General features: G+C 41.3%; 1 protein-coding gene and 1 long non-coding RNA gene across 16 annotated transcripts in view; one reads left to right on the top strand and one right to left on the bottom strand.

The window, feature by feature from the left end:
- The window catches only part of HAO1 (hydroxyacid oxidase 1), a 31,512-nt gene extending 18,047 nt beyond the window's left edge, over positions 1-13,465 (bottom strand). Inside the window, exons 1-2 of one of the 2 annotated variants that reach the window (XM_013182177.3) lie at positions 11,263-13,465; positions 2,914-3,065 (exon numbers count right to left, since the gene is read on the bottom strand). In XM_013182177.3, the coding sequence (XP_013037631.1) occupies positions 2,914-3,065; positions 11,263-11,399 (289 nt within the window). In that variant the 5' untranslated portion in view covers positions 11,400-13,465. Of the gene's footprint in view, positions 1-2,913; positions 3,066-3,979; positions 4,710-11,262 lie in introns of those variants that run through there. The other variant, XM_013182173.3, reaches the window with a different exon arrangement.
- The window catches only part of LOC106036652 (uncharacterized), a 66,493-nt gene that overhangs the window by 30,234 nt on the left and 20,417 nt on the right, over positions 1-15,842 (top strand). For 4 of the 14 annotated variants that reach the window (XR_010830834.1, XR_010830839.1, XR_010830835.1 and 1 more), the window contains 2 exons: positions 991-1,110; positions 4,735-4,927. The exons of 1 other annotated variant lie outside the window; for it this stretch is intronic. This is a non-coding gene — a long non-coding RNA (uncharacterized lncRNA). Of the gene's footprint in view, positions 1-990; positions 1,111-2,385; positions 2,600-2,686; positions 2,966-4,734; positions 4,928-6,961; positions 7,424-8,457; positions 8,581-13,458; positions 13,576-15,842 lie in introns of those variants that run through there. 9 more of the 14 variants (XR_007162154.2, XR_001207500.3, XR_010830837.1 and 6 more) reach the window with 8 other exon arrangements.

The raw sequence follows: 15,842 nt of genomic DNA, 5'->3' as shown, positions 1-15,842 counted from the left end.
GAGGTTCAATCCCAACCCGGCAGCTACATTTCTTATGGCACCTGCCCAGGCACACGCACATAAATGCACTGTGGGCGCTCCTCTGGGCAGCTGCTGTGCCCCCCAGTGAGAGTCAGGATGCATAATGCCTGGTCCTACAGCTGCTCAAGCCAGAAGGGGACAAGGCTCAGACCACGCTGTGCTTTGTAAGGGCCATCACAACAGCTGCATGCATTGTTCCCTATACACCTGAGGTGTATATTCAAGCTTACAAGTACATAGTGCTTTCAAAAAAGCCACAAGACTATGGATCAGACTTTCTTGACTTACATAAAGCAGTGCAGCTGAAACAAAAGTGGATTTAAAGCAACCACCAGCCTAGCCACTTGTATTTCTGAGGTATCACTAAGTTTAAGAGAAGTTGGATGTAACAAAACCCTTGATCCCAAATGTCCCAAATTTAAGGGAAGCTTTAAGCCAAACGTGTACTTTACAGCTAATCCCTGTCATCTTATAAGGTCAAACCAAAAGCTTGGCATTAAATGCCCTGCTCCACCTCTAACAGAGCACAAAACTGAGGACTTTTTTCTACAAGATATGCTAATGCAACACAGAGGGTGTGATTTTAATTACACTGTCCTTAAAGTGATGAAAAATTTATCAACTCCCGAGGACATGTTTATTTGACCACATATTCAGACCATTGCCAGCACACTAAGCTCTCCCCTAGCTTGAAAATCCAGGAATATTAAATGCAATAATCATGTTACAGTTTGAAACTAAGTGCAAAAGAGTCAGGAAATTCCAAAATTAAGTTATCTACCACAACCATAACTCAGCCCTAGTAGTTAGCCTTATTTTATCACTCAACTCTATATGCAGTTATAGATTTATGACTTAAAATGCGGCCAAGCCATAGTATTGGTGGGTATTTTTGTTAAGAAAAATCTTGGGTTTTGTGTATTTCTAATCTCACTCTTAACATTGCATTAATGTGTTTGCACTTAACAGTATTATGCTTCAGAGTTTCCTCCCAGCATAACCTGGGCCAGAAATAATTCACAAGCATTGCCAAAGGCCAGGACAGCACTAACACAGCTGACAGGACGCTGCTTCTCCAACTAGTTTAAGGTATTCGAGCTCCATCGTGTGGAATGTGCCTGCACATACAATACGCATGCTATCTGGCTTCTTAATAAATCTCTTAGCAAAAAGAAAAAAACAAAAGGCATCCCCAAATATACTATAAATTAAAATAAGCCTCCTTTGACAGAAAGGAGGATTCAGATTGCTCCTTATTGAGAAGCAAAGTCTAAACCTTACAACAAGGTTGTGTTTGCTGAAGGCCTTGGATGACAATACTGAAGTGTTGCAGCTCATCACAGTGAACCTCCCAGCAATGCTGCATTTTAACAAGAATCAAGACCAGCTGTCACTGCAGGGCATATAATCAGACTCACTTCACACTAGCATTTGCTGCATTGGTCATGGAATTGCTGTTAAATTAATAGCTCATCCATGCACAGCACTACTTCTGTTTTGTAACTATTTCCATTCTTCAATGCTGGTAATGTACACCCTGATGCTTTTTGTATGCAGCAGGCACACCATGTGACCTCTTCTGAGATTGTCTCATTCTGCAACTTGGGTTAAGGAGTGAGAAATTTTTACATCTGAATTCTGTTTAATACTCCATTTCTCACACACTTTAAGGCTGCGAGCTCCACATCAGCAACCTCTGTGTATCATCTAGCTTGGAGGGGCCCTTATTTTGCTAGCTCCCTGGGATGTCCTAAAAAAATGCCATATTTGAAGCAAAAAGTCTTGAGATAGGCAAGGGCTTCTGAATTTCTAGAAGCAAAGACATGGATGAGCACTGGTGTTCATAAAGTCTTGTGAAAGGAAGCATATCTTGTCATGAAAATATATACACATTTACATTTATAGAATGTATAAATATACAGATGTTTTCATTTTTTATTTTGATGACAAATGATATTAAGGATTCCTGCAGGCCTGTGAAACATCCATAGTTAGAGAAATCAAGTCACTCACACCATGACAGATGCTCTGGTGGAGTGGGCAAGGAGGACACCAAGGGGAGATTTCTGGCACCAGGTGACCCTTCAGCCAAGCAAAAAGTATCCAAAGCTTGCAAATTCAAGCCAGAAACAGGCAGCTTTTATTTATTTATTTAATTGCCATTTCTGTTAAAAAAAAAAAAAAGGTGATTTTTCTACCAATTCATTCCCAAAACAAGACCAAATGGCTTTCCTAAAAAGGTGCTGCCAAAGTAGTACAAAAGCAATCTGCCAGCAGTTGCAGGACTAACATAATGTAGTCATATTATTTAAGTACTGTAGTCTCTCGTAGCCCTAAAAAGATAGGGATGTATTTGTATTACAGAAGATCACAAAAATGTTTCTGCCAGTTATCCAGAAAGACACAATCTTTAATAGAAAACAGTTACAACAGAGAGGGCTGAAAAGACGACTCCTGGAGCCATCACACAGCTCCAGCTCACCCACAGAGGGACATCAGATGCTCTCCTTGGCCTCTTCCAGTTTGGTCACACAACCTGCTTCATTTCATGCCTCCCGTGTCTAGTTCTCCACGTTAATCTGTATTTGTAGTCTGTATTTGTTGTAACATGGACTAAAGCTAATAGCAATTTTTTCCCCCTCCATTTTCACCTTTGAAAATTAAGTACTACTATTCTGATATGTCAGATTGCAACCACTGTTGAAGATGTTTGGGCAAAGCCTGTGTGTGCCTTAAGTCTGGGATCCAGATCAAAGTCACCTTCTTTACTGATGTCCTGGGCATCTACCTTTTCCTTCTGAAGACACAGAAACAAGTGCCCACCTGCTCCCTTCCCACCGTTTTTCTGTTTATTCAGAGATAAGAGGACTGCAGGGACGCTGCACAGTTTACCTTTAGCAGTAGCCACCTCTCCATCAGCGTGAGCCATGCGCTGCATAGCAGTTGCTCCAACGCAGACAGGCATGCTGATTTTCTGCCCTAAGACTGAAGTTGACAGGTCCATTACAGACACGTCCCTGAGCACCCGGGGGTACAGCTTCCATCTGACAAATAAATAAAATACCTGCATCACTGGAATTATAGTTCCTTAAGTACAAGAGCAGATTTTCCTGTTGTCAGGAGAAAACTGGTGAAAAATGGAGGGGAGGATGCTGCAACAAGGCACCAGGTAGGGGATTGTTGGAACAGAACATTGTGTGACCTGGAGCTGTAGAGAACCTGCAAAACGTACAAAGCGAGGAAGAAGCAGGCAAGAAAGGACCAAAATCAATAGAGGGTGAAAGTCAATAGAGGGTGAAAGAGGCAAAGATCCTTTGAAAACCATTGGCTGGTATCATTTGAAAGAAAAGATGGGAGCTGCAAAAGAACATTTAGTGAATCTCAGCTTCCCGGAAAACCTTGGGACAGAACAGGATGACAGAAGGTGTGCGGGAACAGAAGAAATTAGTCACCCTCTCAGCTCCCTCAGTTGTTTGCCTGATGGGCCAGGGAGCCAAAGGATACAAGATTTTTGGATAAAACTAGCCTGGCTAGCATTCTCGCCCCTTCTTGTCCCTGTGCTCTGGGTCTCTGCATTGAGAAAAATGAGCTGCCATACTTCTTCCAGTGGAAAACAGGTGAGCAGGATCACTGCCTTGGCTTTTCTCAGCTCAGAGGGCTGCGAACATTCTCTGCATTACGTCTTTGCTGGCACCTTTTGAGAGCCGCTAGGCCTGGAGAAGCCACAACCCCAGCAGACACAGGCTGCTGTGCATCACACGCTTAGTTGAAAAGTAACTGCAGCCCCAGGAGCAGCCCATCATACCACAAAGATTTGAGATTTCCAGGAAAAGACCAAATGCAGCCACTGTAATTTGGTACAGGAAAAGACCAAGTAGCACAATTACTTTCCCAAGAGACTAAATTACAATCTAGTCCTTGAATGACTTGACCCTGAATCTGCTCAACTGTTCCTGACCTTGCTTTGCTTCCAGTGCATCCACCAGAAACCACACCAACCCAGGGCTTCATTCTCCTTGAGCCTGGGTACAAATGGAAGCTGACTCCAAAAGAGAACTAAAACACACACAACACATCTGAATACGCAGTCAGGCTGGACATCACGTTTGGACACAAAAATTTATCTCCTCCTTCCTGCTCCCAAATGGGGGCACAACAGGCCAATGAACCCTGTCACAGGGTCAGCTAGACACCACTGGCAATATCCAAACCTATGTTAATATGGCTGCGTTCATGGGAGTACCTGTGAAAGTGGACTTTTTCTCATCAACCACGTAACGTCACAGTGCAGCCATTGTTAGCACAAGCCACAAGAGGGTGTGCATTAGCAGGTGCTGGCTCTCAGGGGTGTGCTCTGAGCAAGGTCCAAATGTTCTCTGCAAGCAGTAATTGGCTCTGCATCAATGTCTTACTAATGCATCCTTCTCTCTGAAAGACTGCACTTTTAGATGACTGCTATTGAATTTTAATTAAAGAAAATAATTAAAAGCTTAATCTCTAGTACTGCTGAACCTGACTACCTGCTCAGCACTAGAATGCCTGAGGGAGACGGGTACTATTATTATTAGCATGAAGAGAGCAACCAGAGCCAGTTATCTTAAGATCGTGCTCTGAGTAGCGGTCAGCTTGAGCTTGCATACTAAGCTGCAGGTTGGGGGTGGTTGGGAAGGGAGGAAGAAAGAAAGAAAAAGAAAAAGTCTTTTCATTTTATAGGAAGATCAATTTTCATTTCCATACAAAGCCTGAGACATAGCCAGGATGAGATCCGAATTTCTTATGCCATAAAGCACTGGGCCATGCTAGTTCTCCAGAAAGCGCTCCCAAGGGAGAAGGATGGTTATGATGCTTAGAAGAAGAGATGTAGTTGTGGGAGTCATCTGTATTATTCGACGCCAAGACACACACTGTAAGTATGTCTCCTCAGACTTGTTTTCATGCTTTTATGGCAGATTGTTATTTTTTAGGGGAGGACAGGCTGAGGGTGGGACATAGAAAACATGACTTTTTTCCCCTTCTTCCTGATCTTCATTCCAAAGGCTTTCTCCCAGCTCCAAGGCATCTTTTCCCAGCAAATACAAATTCATTAATAATCTCACTCAATTTTACAGACTAACCCAAAAGCATAAGGACATGAAATATCTTACCCTTTTCCAGCCACCTAGTTCTCAGCTGTCCCTGACCTGTAGGATTTTTTTACCTGGTGCAAACAACTGCCATTTCAAAGCACACATTTGAGTGTCAGTCCTGGAGAACAAAAATTTCTTTAGTTCTTTTAGCTCAGAAAAGAAGCAGAAAGAGAAAAAGTCCCCTATCTCCCCCCAGCAGTGTATACAAGAAAAATGATGCTGTTACAAGCAGTGATAAACGCTCTCCTTCCCACTCACCTTTACGTACCATCAAATAACTCTGTACACAAGCTTTTTGGGGCCATCAGATTTATTAGCCCCAGAATTTAAACATGAAGTTTCTCCTGATTGCTTTTCTGGCTTCTCCTCTCCTTGCGTCTTAGTAGGTCACCTGCTCTAGACCAGCATCAAATCAATACTCATAACTGAGCACTTACTGGATCCCACAAATAACGCCAAAGGGATCATCATCTTAGTATTTGCTGCTTTTGTAAAGAGCATGCAGGTTTTATCAAATGTGGATTTTTTCAGCTGCGAGTTTACTAGACAACTGAAATTAGGTATTTTCTGGACAAGCCATAGGGATATACCCTTAACAGCAGTAAGCAAAAACCAAGAACATTATTTCCCAGTAACTAGAGCACACATTTGTTAGACTGCCACACAAGACATGCTTCCTGCAATGCTTTTGCTCATAGCATTTGCAAGATATTTTGTGAAGACCTTGTACATTTGTAATTTATCTTCTTGTCACCCACATCTTTTTAAGCAAAGCCCACACTTGCATGCTATAATCACTAATTGTAAGTTGCTGCGTCTTTCTTCCCAGCTGGTGGCTGGGAAGTGCTGCACTGGGGAAGGTAGTGAGCTCTCCCAGTTCAGACAACTTCAGCTGAAAGCTGTTTTGAAAGAAGGATGAAAGTGAAGGGGGATTAATGGGCTTTCCCTTTTCCCTCCCTGTTCAGAAATTTCAGAATGTAAATTATCCTGCAGTTGAGTAAGATAAAGAGGAGAGCACTCATTTTTCAGACTCTTTCAGCTTTGAAAAACTGCTGAAATTTTCAAAACGTAGCACACTTTTCAAGCAGCTGTTCTCATTTCTCTTCTGAATTCATACTAAATAATTCCTTCACACTGCATTGCTAGCAGTGTGCTTGGGAAAGGATGCAGTGTTCAGGCAAAGGCCCCATCCCAGCTCCAACCCTCTTTGATAACCTTAATCTCCCCTACAACTTCTACTTCCCATCACAAGGGGCACGTACTATTGCTGCACAAGGCCAAGCAACAGCTGCTTTTGCTTGAGGAAAATACATTTTCTCTACCAGGATGTCTCACCATCCACACAGCAATTCTTTTCAGAGCATGCTGAATCTGAGGTGAAAGACATTACAGAAATGTACCCAACCTGTTATTGCAAGCATTCCTTTCTTTTCCTCTCCCTGCAACTTGACATGCTTGTTTGACCCCAATCACATTCTCAGCCTTAATTTAAATATTGGTCAAAAAAAGCATGTGCCCAATCGTTTCAATGCCCTTAATACCTAGCTACAATATGATGGTACATTTACAGAAAATATGCATCAGTGCTGTCACTGATAAACAAGCTCCTGGTACACGACAAAAAAATGCAACTTCAAATGCCACTGGGAAGTCAGTGGCAAAACATGTCACAGCAGATTATCAGAAATGTATTCCTAAACACACATACTTCTACCCTCATTAAAATGCTGAAAGAGGTGATTTCAGATTGATTTCTTGAGAGCCATCAAGCCAAAGGCATCCAAGCCTTGTCATAAAATCTATTCTTTATTCAGGCCTGTTGCTTTCTTGACAACTTGAGTGCGAATTTAATCACGAGACAGCACAGTGTTGGAAGGACACATGGTGTTTTGGGACGGAGAACAAATGCAAGGTGAATAAAGTCAAATGCCATAGGGAATAATGTATGCTCTGACACCCTAAATGGCTGTCTCTGGCCTTAATGCCTCACTTATGCAAGTGCCATTTCCATTTCATTCGGAAACTGAATAAAAAATTATCTGGCCTTATCAGGAAAATGCTGATGTTGAAATGTAAACACCAGTTCTTCAATCCAACATCAAATCTCAGATAAACTGGAAGCTGGAGAAGAATGACTGTACCTAGTGTTGACTTCATCTTAAACTTTGGTCTTTTGGGGGCATTTTATACTCCAGTATCTAATTACAAGTCCAAACTACTTTAAGCTCCTGTGCTGTCAAAAGGCCAGGCCATTTGATTTTATCAAATGGATATGAATTGTGCTGTTCCAAAAATTGCATAGGCCATTCCAAAGGTATTGCATTATTTATCAACACAGCCATTCATTTGCTAGATCACTCCTTAGTAATAATCTATTTCCATTGTAAATGCAACCATTAAGTTGCCAAAAAAAATTAAGAGCTCACAAATTCGACTGATTTTTTTTTTTTTTCCAGATAGAAACTGTCCTATCATTCTGTATCACCTAAACAATCTTGCACCATGCATCACAAAAATACCGGCTAAGAATTCATGCTTTTGGTTCAATTTCATGTTTTCTTCTTTTCCATTTAAATACAAATATTTATACAGATACCTATAAATATTTAAATACTATACTTTAAATCTTTAAACAGGCTGATCCCTGTGTCCTGAAACAGTATTTACTAAGCTTTTGACAGTAGAAATCAAAATGAGATTTCTCTGGTCATTGGAAGCAAAGCTTTGTACTTCTTTCACAAAGTAATCTGACACTTCGTGATCTTTGTGAGTGTAAAGTCCATCTTACTTTATATTTACCCATGATCAGCACTCAGGAGCAGGGAGATAACCAATAACATGCTCAAAGGCAAAGACGATGCAAGTCAGGGACTGAATCCAGAGTGAGTAGCAGCCCTGCATCCATAATGGTTCGACCATGCTTCTCTCAGAGAAGCATCATATTAAAAACGAAGATTTTCGAAGTCGCTTGTGCTGAAGTTAGTCTTAAAATCTAAGATAACCTCAAGTCTTTATACCAAGTTTCACATCTCTAGATGTGCTGCAAGGAAGCCATTACACATGGCCTGAAATTGTTAACCACAGCATCCCATATGCTAAGAAAACACAAATACACTGTCACATGGGGTCCCTCAGCAGCTACAAGTAGGGACCACCGTTGCTATTGAGATCCACCCCATGGAGCACCATGCTCAACATGCTTCCACAGAGGTCCAACATCCCATTAAAGAAGGGAGAGTTCAGGGTTCACCTTCACAGAGGGGAAGGACCATCTGGCAGATGACTTCGGTTATGTTACCCTTTCTTATAGGAAGAGCTGTGCCAGTGCTGCAGTTATCAGAAACCAGTGGACAGCATGTCTTACAACAGTGACTGGGTTTTGGACTCTGATCCCAGCTCTCCCGCTGTTTTACTAGGTGGCCTTCAGCATGTCACTGCACTTGTCTGTGCTTGGGTCTATACAGAGAGAGAGAGGAGAAGTGAAATGAAGATAACAAGCATAGTTTTGACTTCAATATTTCTGGCCCATGCCATCTCTCTTTGGCTGTTGGTAAATTCTGTTTGATGATTTAATAGAGTAAATCCCATTTGTCAGTCATTTAGATTTTATTAACTGCCTTTTGGAAGGCATTTAAATGGTCTAGAGCAACTGCTGGAATAGGATCATCTAATACTCAGGCAAATGAACGGAGAGCAAAAACAGAAACACAGCTTCCACCTCCAGAACCACCCCCATTTGTAACTTCACTGCTGAGGAGGAGGAAGCCAGTACATGGGCATTTCAGTCACACCAAGATCTGGCAAATTTACATGCCCTCAGGCTGTTCAAGGCACTGCTAATTAATACCACCCTCAGTCACAGGCTCCCTGTGAGCTCTGCAGTTTTGAATGCCTAAAACCAGAGGCTGAAAATACAATGAAAGATTGCAGGAAAGAGGTGAATCCAACAGGTGACCAGGGTGATGCAAGGAGGCCTGTATGAGAGGAGTCTGCTCCTGCAGTGGGAAACAACTTCAGAGCAAAGCTGCTTTTATATCACCACTAACATCTAGCCCCACTAATACCAAAATGGCAAGTTGACATACTCATTTTTTCTTACCTGGTTTCCAAACAGATTAGATCCAACTACGATTCATGGTGTAACCATGATTAGCTCTAGTAGTCAGTAGTTAAAAAAAACACACTACTATTATAGTTTATTACCTCTGATCACTTCTTCTGAACGTGATTTTCTTAACATTTTATTTTATTCTTATTAGGGTAAATAACCTTTATAAAGCATCTGGAAACTTAAAAAGACTTATACCTTCAAAACCGCTGCTCCCTTTTTAACTCATTCTGAAATCCAGAAGTGTTCCCACACAACCCTTTCCTTTGTCAACAAAAACATTTTCATCTCCCAGGCGATTACAGACTGCAATAGGCTCAGAAAGAGATGAGAGCTCCATTGCAGCATCTCCTCAACTTCAGACACTGGGAACCAATTAGCTTGGTGGCCCCTCTTTTCACTCCCCTGGTGCTGCTGGTTTCCTTTCAGGCACCCAGCTCTGCCTGAGTGTGCAGGTCCCAACTCAGCAAGCTGCCTAGAAGTTAGCGCTGAAACTAGTACCTGTCCTTCCTCTAACCCTTAGCTTATATTTCATTTCAAAGGCATAAAGCAAACAATAGCTACCACCACTGTAAAGTGATTTGAAATCCAGCTAGTGGCAGGTGCTGTGAGATGAAGGGGAATTGAGTCATACCCCATACGGACATGAGAATCCAGCCCAGTAAATTTCTCTACAGGCATGGGAACATCCACACCCCTTGAGTTTAGACTGAGCTCACTCAATGACTCTTCATTAGTGCCAACTTTAAATTTCTACCCTAGTCTGATGTTAAAAGAAAAAACGATGCTGAGTGATCCTAACCTCTCCTACAATGCAGCTTGTAACATCTGTCCAGGTTTGACATTTTTGTTTGAGCTCAAGGCAGAAACTATTAGCCATGCTGCCAGGATATGTGACATTTGTGAAAGTGAAAGAAAACCAAAGTAGGGAGGGAGAAAAACTGAAAATAAATTGGGAAAAATAGTTATGGTTTGTTAGACACAGCAGGATTAAAGACAAAGCCTTAAGAGATTAGTAAAAGACAAGTGCAGGGGAGTTAGATGTCCACACCAACAAAAGACAGTAACAGAAGGAAAGGGAAGTTAACACCTGCAAGTTTAAACAGTTTGACTGGGATCAACCAGGATGAGGTGATCAGCCCGCTGGCTGCGTTCTCTCCTTTCTGCTCTGCTGGGGATGATGCTCTGGTAGCAGAGCTGCAGCACAGATTCAGGGAATGGGGAGCCAATATAACACAAAGTGATTTGACATGAGTTTTGACACTCCTCCACTGAATCTGACAGGAAATGTTGCTTTACTCTGTGCTGACCTTGCACTTCTGGGACAAAGGGTTGAGTGATTTGAGGTACTGATGACAGGAGCCCAGAGCTATGGTCTGCAAGTCAAAACTGGTTTACAATAATACCTATCATTTACAATATTTCATGGTGAAGTGCTGACCTTTTGTTGGAAATCTCCTGAACAGTCAGTCACACAACAGCCACATAGTACTGAGCACTGGCTTTCAGAGCTTGCTCCAGAGCACACGGCTAGGATATGCTAGGATAGGCAGCTGCAATTTAGCAGTGTTGCACAGACTTACCAGGGAAGGCCACAAAAGTAACTCAGTTTAGGAGGTACAGTTGTGTTGAAACTGACTCGGGACCTAAAAAGTACAATAATACACAAATGCATTGCCTGTATTATAGCTTAAAATGTAGAAACTACACTTTCATCAGCTTATGAAATATTCGTTACACCTGGAAAGTTTGTTTCCTGAAACAAAAGAAACGTGGGTAAAGTTAAATCATGCTAGTGGATTTTTGGTACTGCTTTTTGATAGAAAATGTTAGGTAAAGGAAAAGAAAGGGGAGAGACAGATGTTCTGAGAAGGAATTTTGAGTCATTTGGCTAAAAATAAAGAAGTTTCAGAAAAAGCAAGTTTTGTTGACACAAAAAGAATATTGCACCACATCTACTAATAACACAGAACTTACGCACTCTACAACCTTAAATTATCCTCCTACCTTGAAAATGCTGCCACATTATCTGCTAACGTTTCCTGGTCATCCGCTCCAGATCGGTAATAATCATACACTGATTTGGGGAGAAATTTTTTAGCATAATCTTCAAAATCCGAAATACAAACTGGCTTTCCAGACATGTTTGCAGATCTCACAGGATAACTTTATTCCTACTTTCCAATCTTTTAAACTTTGTATTTCTGTCTGTAAATCATTAATGTGGGATCTCATCGAGATTTGACTTGCTTATCTATGCACAAAAAATATACACCAACTTCTTGTGTCATATTGGACTTCAGCACCACATTTTATTTCATGTGGTGAGGTGAACCTAGAACATAATGGAAAAAGACTCAAAACTCCAGTAACAGGCAAGTACCATCTCTTGTGTATAACTATCGTCAAAAATATCCAGGAGACTGAAAAAAAGATACCTTTTATGTTCAAAAAGCAAAATTCTGATTTAGTTGATTTATAAAAGCAGGTCTGAGCCTGGACTGGCATTTAGAACAACAGTTAACACAAGCATGTTTCCAGTTATTTCCATTAAAACTCCAAATTTTGAGCCAAGTTGCATAAACCCAGCTGTCACCCAGCTAGGACATTTAATATACCCTCAGGCAAGTAATTCCTGTTTTTTTAGGGTAATTCCACCTCCACAACCCAGAGAGCTCTGTTCTTAGAATGTTATCAAGTCATGTGCAGTCACCAGCTTCAAATAAAATTAGCTTACTAGAGATGATACTCATCCAAAATACAACATTAAGATTTCTTGATTTAATTTTCATTTAGGATTTAACAAATACCACATATATACTTTGTTTGGAACAGGTATACAGTATTTGTTTGATAGGGAAAACTTGCAGTTATATCATGTGTATATAAAACTCAGTTTTCCTCCTGCACACTTGAATTATTAACAATTGTTTTTAAGAATAAAAAAACAGGTTTGGGGGAGAATACAGAAATTGGTCCCTTTTTTGGAAATACTCTCTAAAGCACAGTATAAAACATGGCAGAGCTTTGCAACAAGCACAGGAACAAAGCAGCATGCACTGTGGTCACCAAAGCCCAGCACACACCTCTGTTTCTGTCTACAGTGCAAGCAAACCAGAGAACCTGTTGTTTGCTTACTGTCAGTTATTTGTGAGGAATCTCGTGATGAACAAACATGAAGAAATGCAATGCAACAGAAGTACATACGTGCCTTACTTCCTCCAAAAATTTGGGATGTTAAGTTACTTGGCGTTATCTAAATTCTTCAGCATTGATGAAGAAATCGAGTTAAATATAGATATACCTCTGTTAAAACCACAGCCATCATCCTTGCTGTTGGTTTATAAATAACAACTAGGAACACAATATTCTGCAAAGAGTGAGAGGAGTGCTTAAGATTCAAAGGAGATTGTCAAGCATCTGTGGAGGAGTATTTCAGGGACTGGAGCAGGAAGGATGGTGCCAACTGTAAGGTCAGTTTCAGAAATCATCTTAAGAGAATGATGGCACTGAAGAGATTTGCAGCTAGAAATAGCTGCTTTCCCAGATGAGGGCATCTTAGCTTAAAACATATGGGGCCCCTTAGGGTGTTCATTTTTATAGCTGGTCAGAATATTCATGGGAGAAATTACTGGAAATGATTATCAATATACAATTACACCATCGGGTATTTATAATTGCATATAATTTAAATGCAAACTGGCTTACATTGACATTTCTCTGTGCTCCCAGCACAAAACAGGGGATATATCTGCTTACATTTATTCAGTTTGCATCACATATGCTCTAGGATAAATGGCTGTTTTTAGCATGAGGAAGTAAGCATTGTGTGATAGCTAAACATTTTAATGTGTGCAACTGAATTCAACATTAATGAATGCAACATGTTGGAAATTTGCACAAAATTGCTGAAGGTAACTACACTGTTTCATTGCTGATCTTTCCCCCTACTTTTACATCTATATGCACTTAAAAAAAAAAGAGTTAAGCTCTTCATAGCACTTCCCACATTAACCTTTCACTCTCCATTTATGTTCATTTATCATATTCACGTGATACCAGCCTGTCTTTACCGGTCATTTTTTGCCACTCGTACTAAAAGTTCTCCTCCCCTCCCCATCACTAAATTGCTCACATGCAACCCTTTATAGATCCCCCAAGAAAATGCCAAACATGCCAAAGCACAGTGACTTCTTCTTGCAGCCCAGGCAACACGCCCTCGGAAGTTACAGCCCTCGAAAGCCCACCAGGAGCTAGAGCTGCTTCTACTCCAGACAACCCTTACCACCACTGGCCAGTTTATGAGCTGAGGCATGGAGGAAACTGCCAGTATCAGCACAAAGGAAACAAAACTAAGCAAAAAAGTTTAATCTGTAGCTACACTACAATTGCGTATCCTCTTACTGGTAGCATGAGTGTAATCCCTAGGAGGGCACAGCAAATGTCTCCCCAGCACATCTGACAGCGACACAGACCAGCTCTGACACAGCTTCTTTCCAAGTAATTGGATCCTTATTTTAATGAATCTATCTGGCTGCTCCCTCTCTGGATGAGGGACATCCTGTCTGCTTAACGAGACATCAGCTGTCTTAACTTTAACCTTGGTGCAAAAAGGATAGCATCTTATTTAACAGCAAGGAGTTTGCCCAGGTAACCAAGACAAATCTCACTGGCAAAAGTCAATGTGCAATTGAAATTTGAGGTTGGACTAGATGATCTTGGAGGTCTCTTCCAACCTAGACGATTCTGTGATTCTGTGAAATGTCCAGATGTGATTACGGCAGAGGGGAAAAAAGAAGTGTACCAGTAACACCCTCTCCCATATCAGCTGTTTCTCAGTTGTTTCCTGAGCTGGTCACTAGTGAATTGCCAGTGGAAAACAGCATCACATAAGTGAACCTCAGCTGTACCAGGCTCTGCAAAGGAACCTCTTTGCACTTAAGTTAAAAAAGGGATATCAGAAGTTCAGGATGAAAAACCCACAGAGGGCTGCAAATTACAGACATACAACTTCCAGCTCAGAAAGTGATTCAATCAGAAGCCAAAAAGAAGTGTTCTAAGAAATATCATTACACACTTGTCCTTACATATGTTATTTGCCAGAGAGAGGAAAAGAACTACATAGAATTTTAGCCTGAGTCACTATGTTCCTACTGCAGGATCAGAGAAACATCAGTTATCTCCTGTGAAGCAGCAAAAACTCCACAGGTGAGGAATGAGTCAACTGGGATTTTCTCACTTGAGTTAACTGAAGTAAAGATTAACTGGAAAAGTTAACTCCAGTATATAATTAAAATATTTCAATGTCTCAGAGATTACTTAAGTGTTTCTCAAGAGTGCTGTGGAAAGCTGTTTTATCAAGTAACTTTTTACATAGGTAAATGGCTGTGTTTTAACTTCCAAATTCCCCATGGACATTCCTGAAGTTCTGCAAATAAAGTCAGAAAACACACCTTTATAATTGTGAACGCTAAAGTGAAGTGTTTTCAGTGAGTATCTCGTCAATCAGAGCTGAACCAATCGATTTTGACCCCTCCAAGTCAGAAGAATCAACAGAAAGTATTTTTCTTCAGCCATCTGACTTCAGCATGAGACTGAGCCAAAGACAATGGCTTCGTTGTATGAATGAAGACAATTTTTTCACCCAGGAACAGCAAGTAGGTGGCCCTAACAAGGCCCCAGGAACATCTGTTTTGGGAAGTCAGTTGGGAAGTCTCGGGACTGCCAGGGTGCAGGGAGGCTGGAGCATCAACCAGAGGAACAGTTATCCTAGGAGGACCCACATAACTGGGTACGAGGAAAACAATGCAGGGAAGATGTACAAGAAGGTTCACAGCATCATTTTTGGCTCCATAGCAACCACCACCCTCCTGACTTTACACCTCAGGAAATCAATGCAATGGAAAAGAAAGAGGGAATTGCAAATCACCCCACCTATAGAGCAGTTCTGCTCTGTGCAGACAGGCAGCCCAGGAAACTCACCTGATGTATCCAACTGCGTACTGGATCCTGTCGTTCACATCACCCAAATATGCTGAAGCAATATTTCCTGGTAGTCACAAAACACCACTTCTCCCTCCAGTACACCCAGCCCCAGGGCTTGTTTCTTTAGTAGTACCTGCTCCCTGAGAATTGTCAGAAGAAGTATGATTTAGGTCTGTACCTTCCTGACCCCACATAAGGTGGAGGGATGCCACAGGTAAGTAGGGAGATGTGTACAGCTGTCCTCCAATCCCAGAGAGTGCTAGCACTGTTTGCATGCTTAGACAGTAGATTACTAGCCAAAAAACCTAACCCAATGTAGAGGTGACAACCATCAAGGGTTCACAGTTGCACTGTTTTGCTCAGTCTCCATTTGCCCAGCTGCATTTTATACCTTCAAAAGTTTACTGCTCAGTCCACAGTTATTACCATCAAAGGCTAGATCTAGGTGTGTTTCCAAACATTTTTTCCACTTGTATACAAAGGAAACTGCTTGATAATAGGTTTGTTTCATTTGTTTGTTTTGTTCATTTCAAACCTTGATAAAAGGTTTGTTTCATAAAGTTTGAAGAATCTTCAGAAGCAAGTCACAAGCCATTATTAAT

This window comes from Anser cygnoides, chromosome 3 (genome assembly GCF_040182565.1).
Source record: "Anser cygnoides isolate HZ-2024a breed goose chromosome 3, Taihu_goose_T2T_genome, whole genome shotgun sequence".
In the NCBI taxonomy this organism is placed as follows: Eukaryota; Metazoa; Chordata; class Aves; order Anseriformes; family Anatidae; genus Anser; species Anser cygnoides.
Note: the sequence above shows the minus strand (reverse complement) of the source record. Positions and strands in the feature narration are given on the sequence as shown.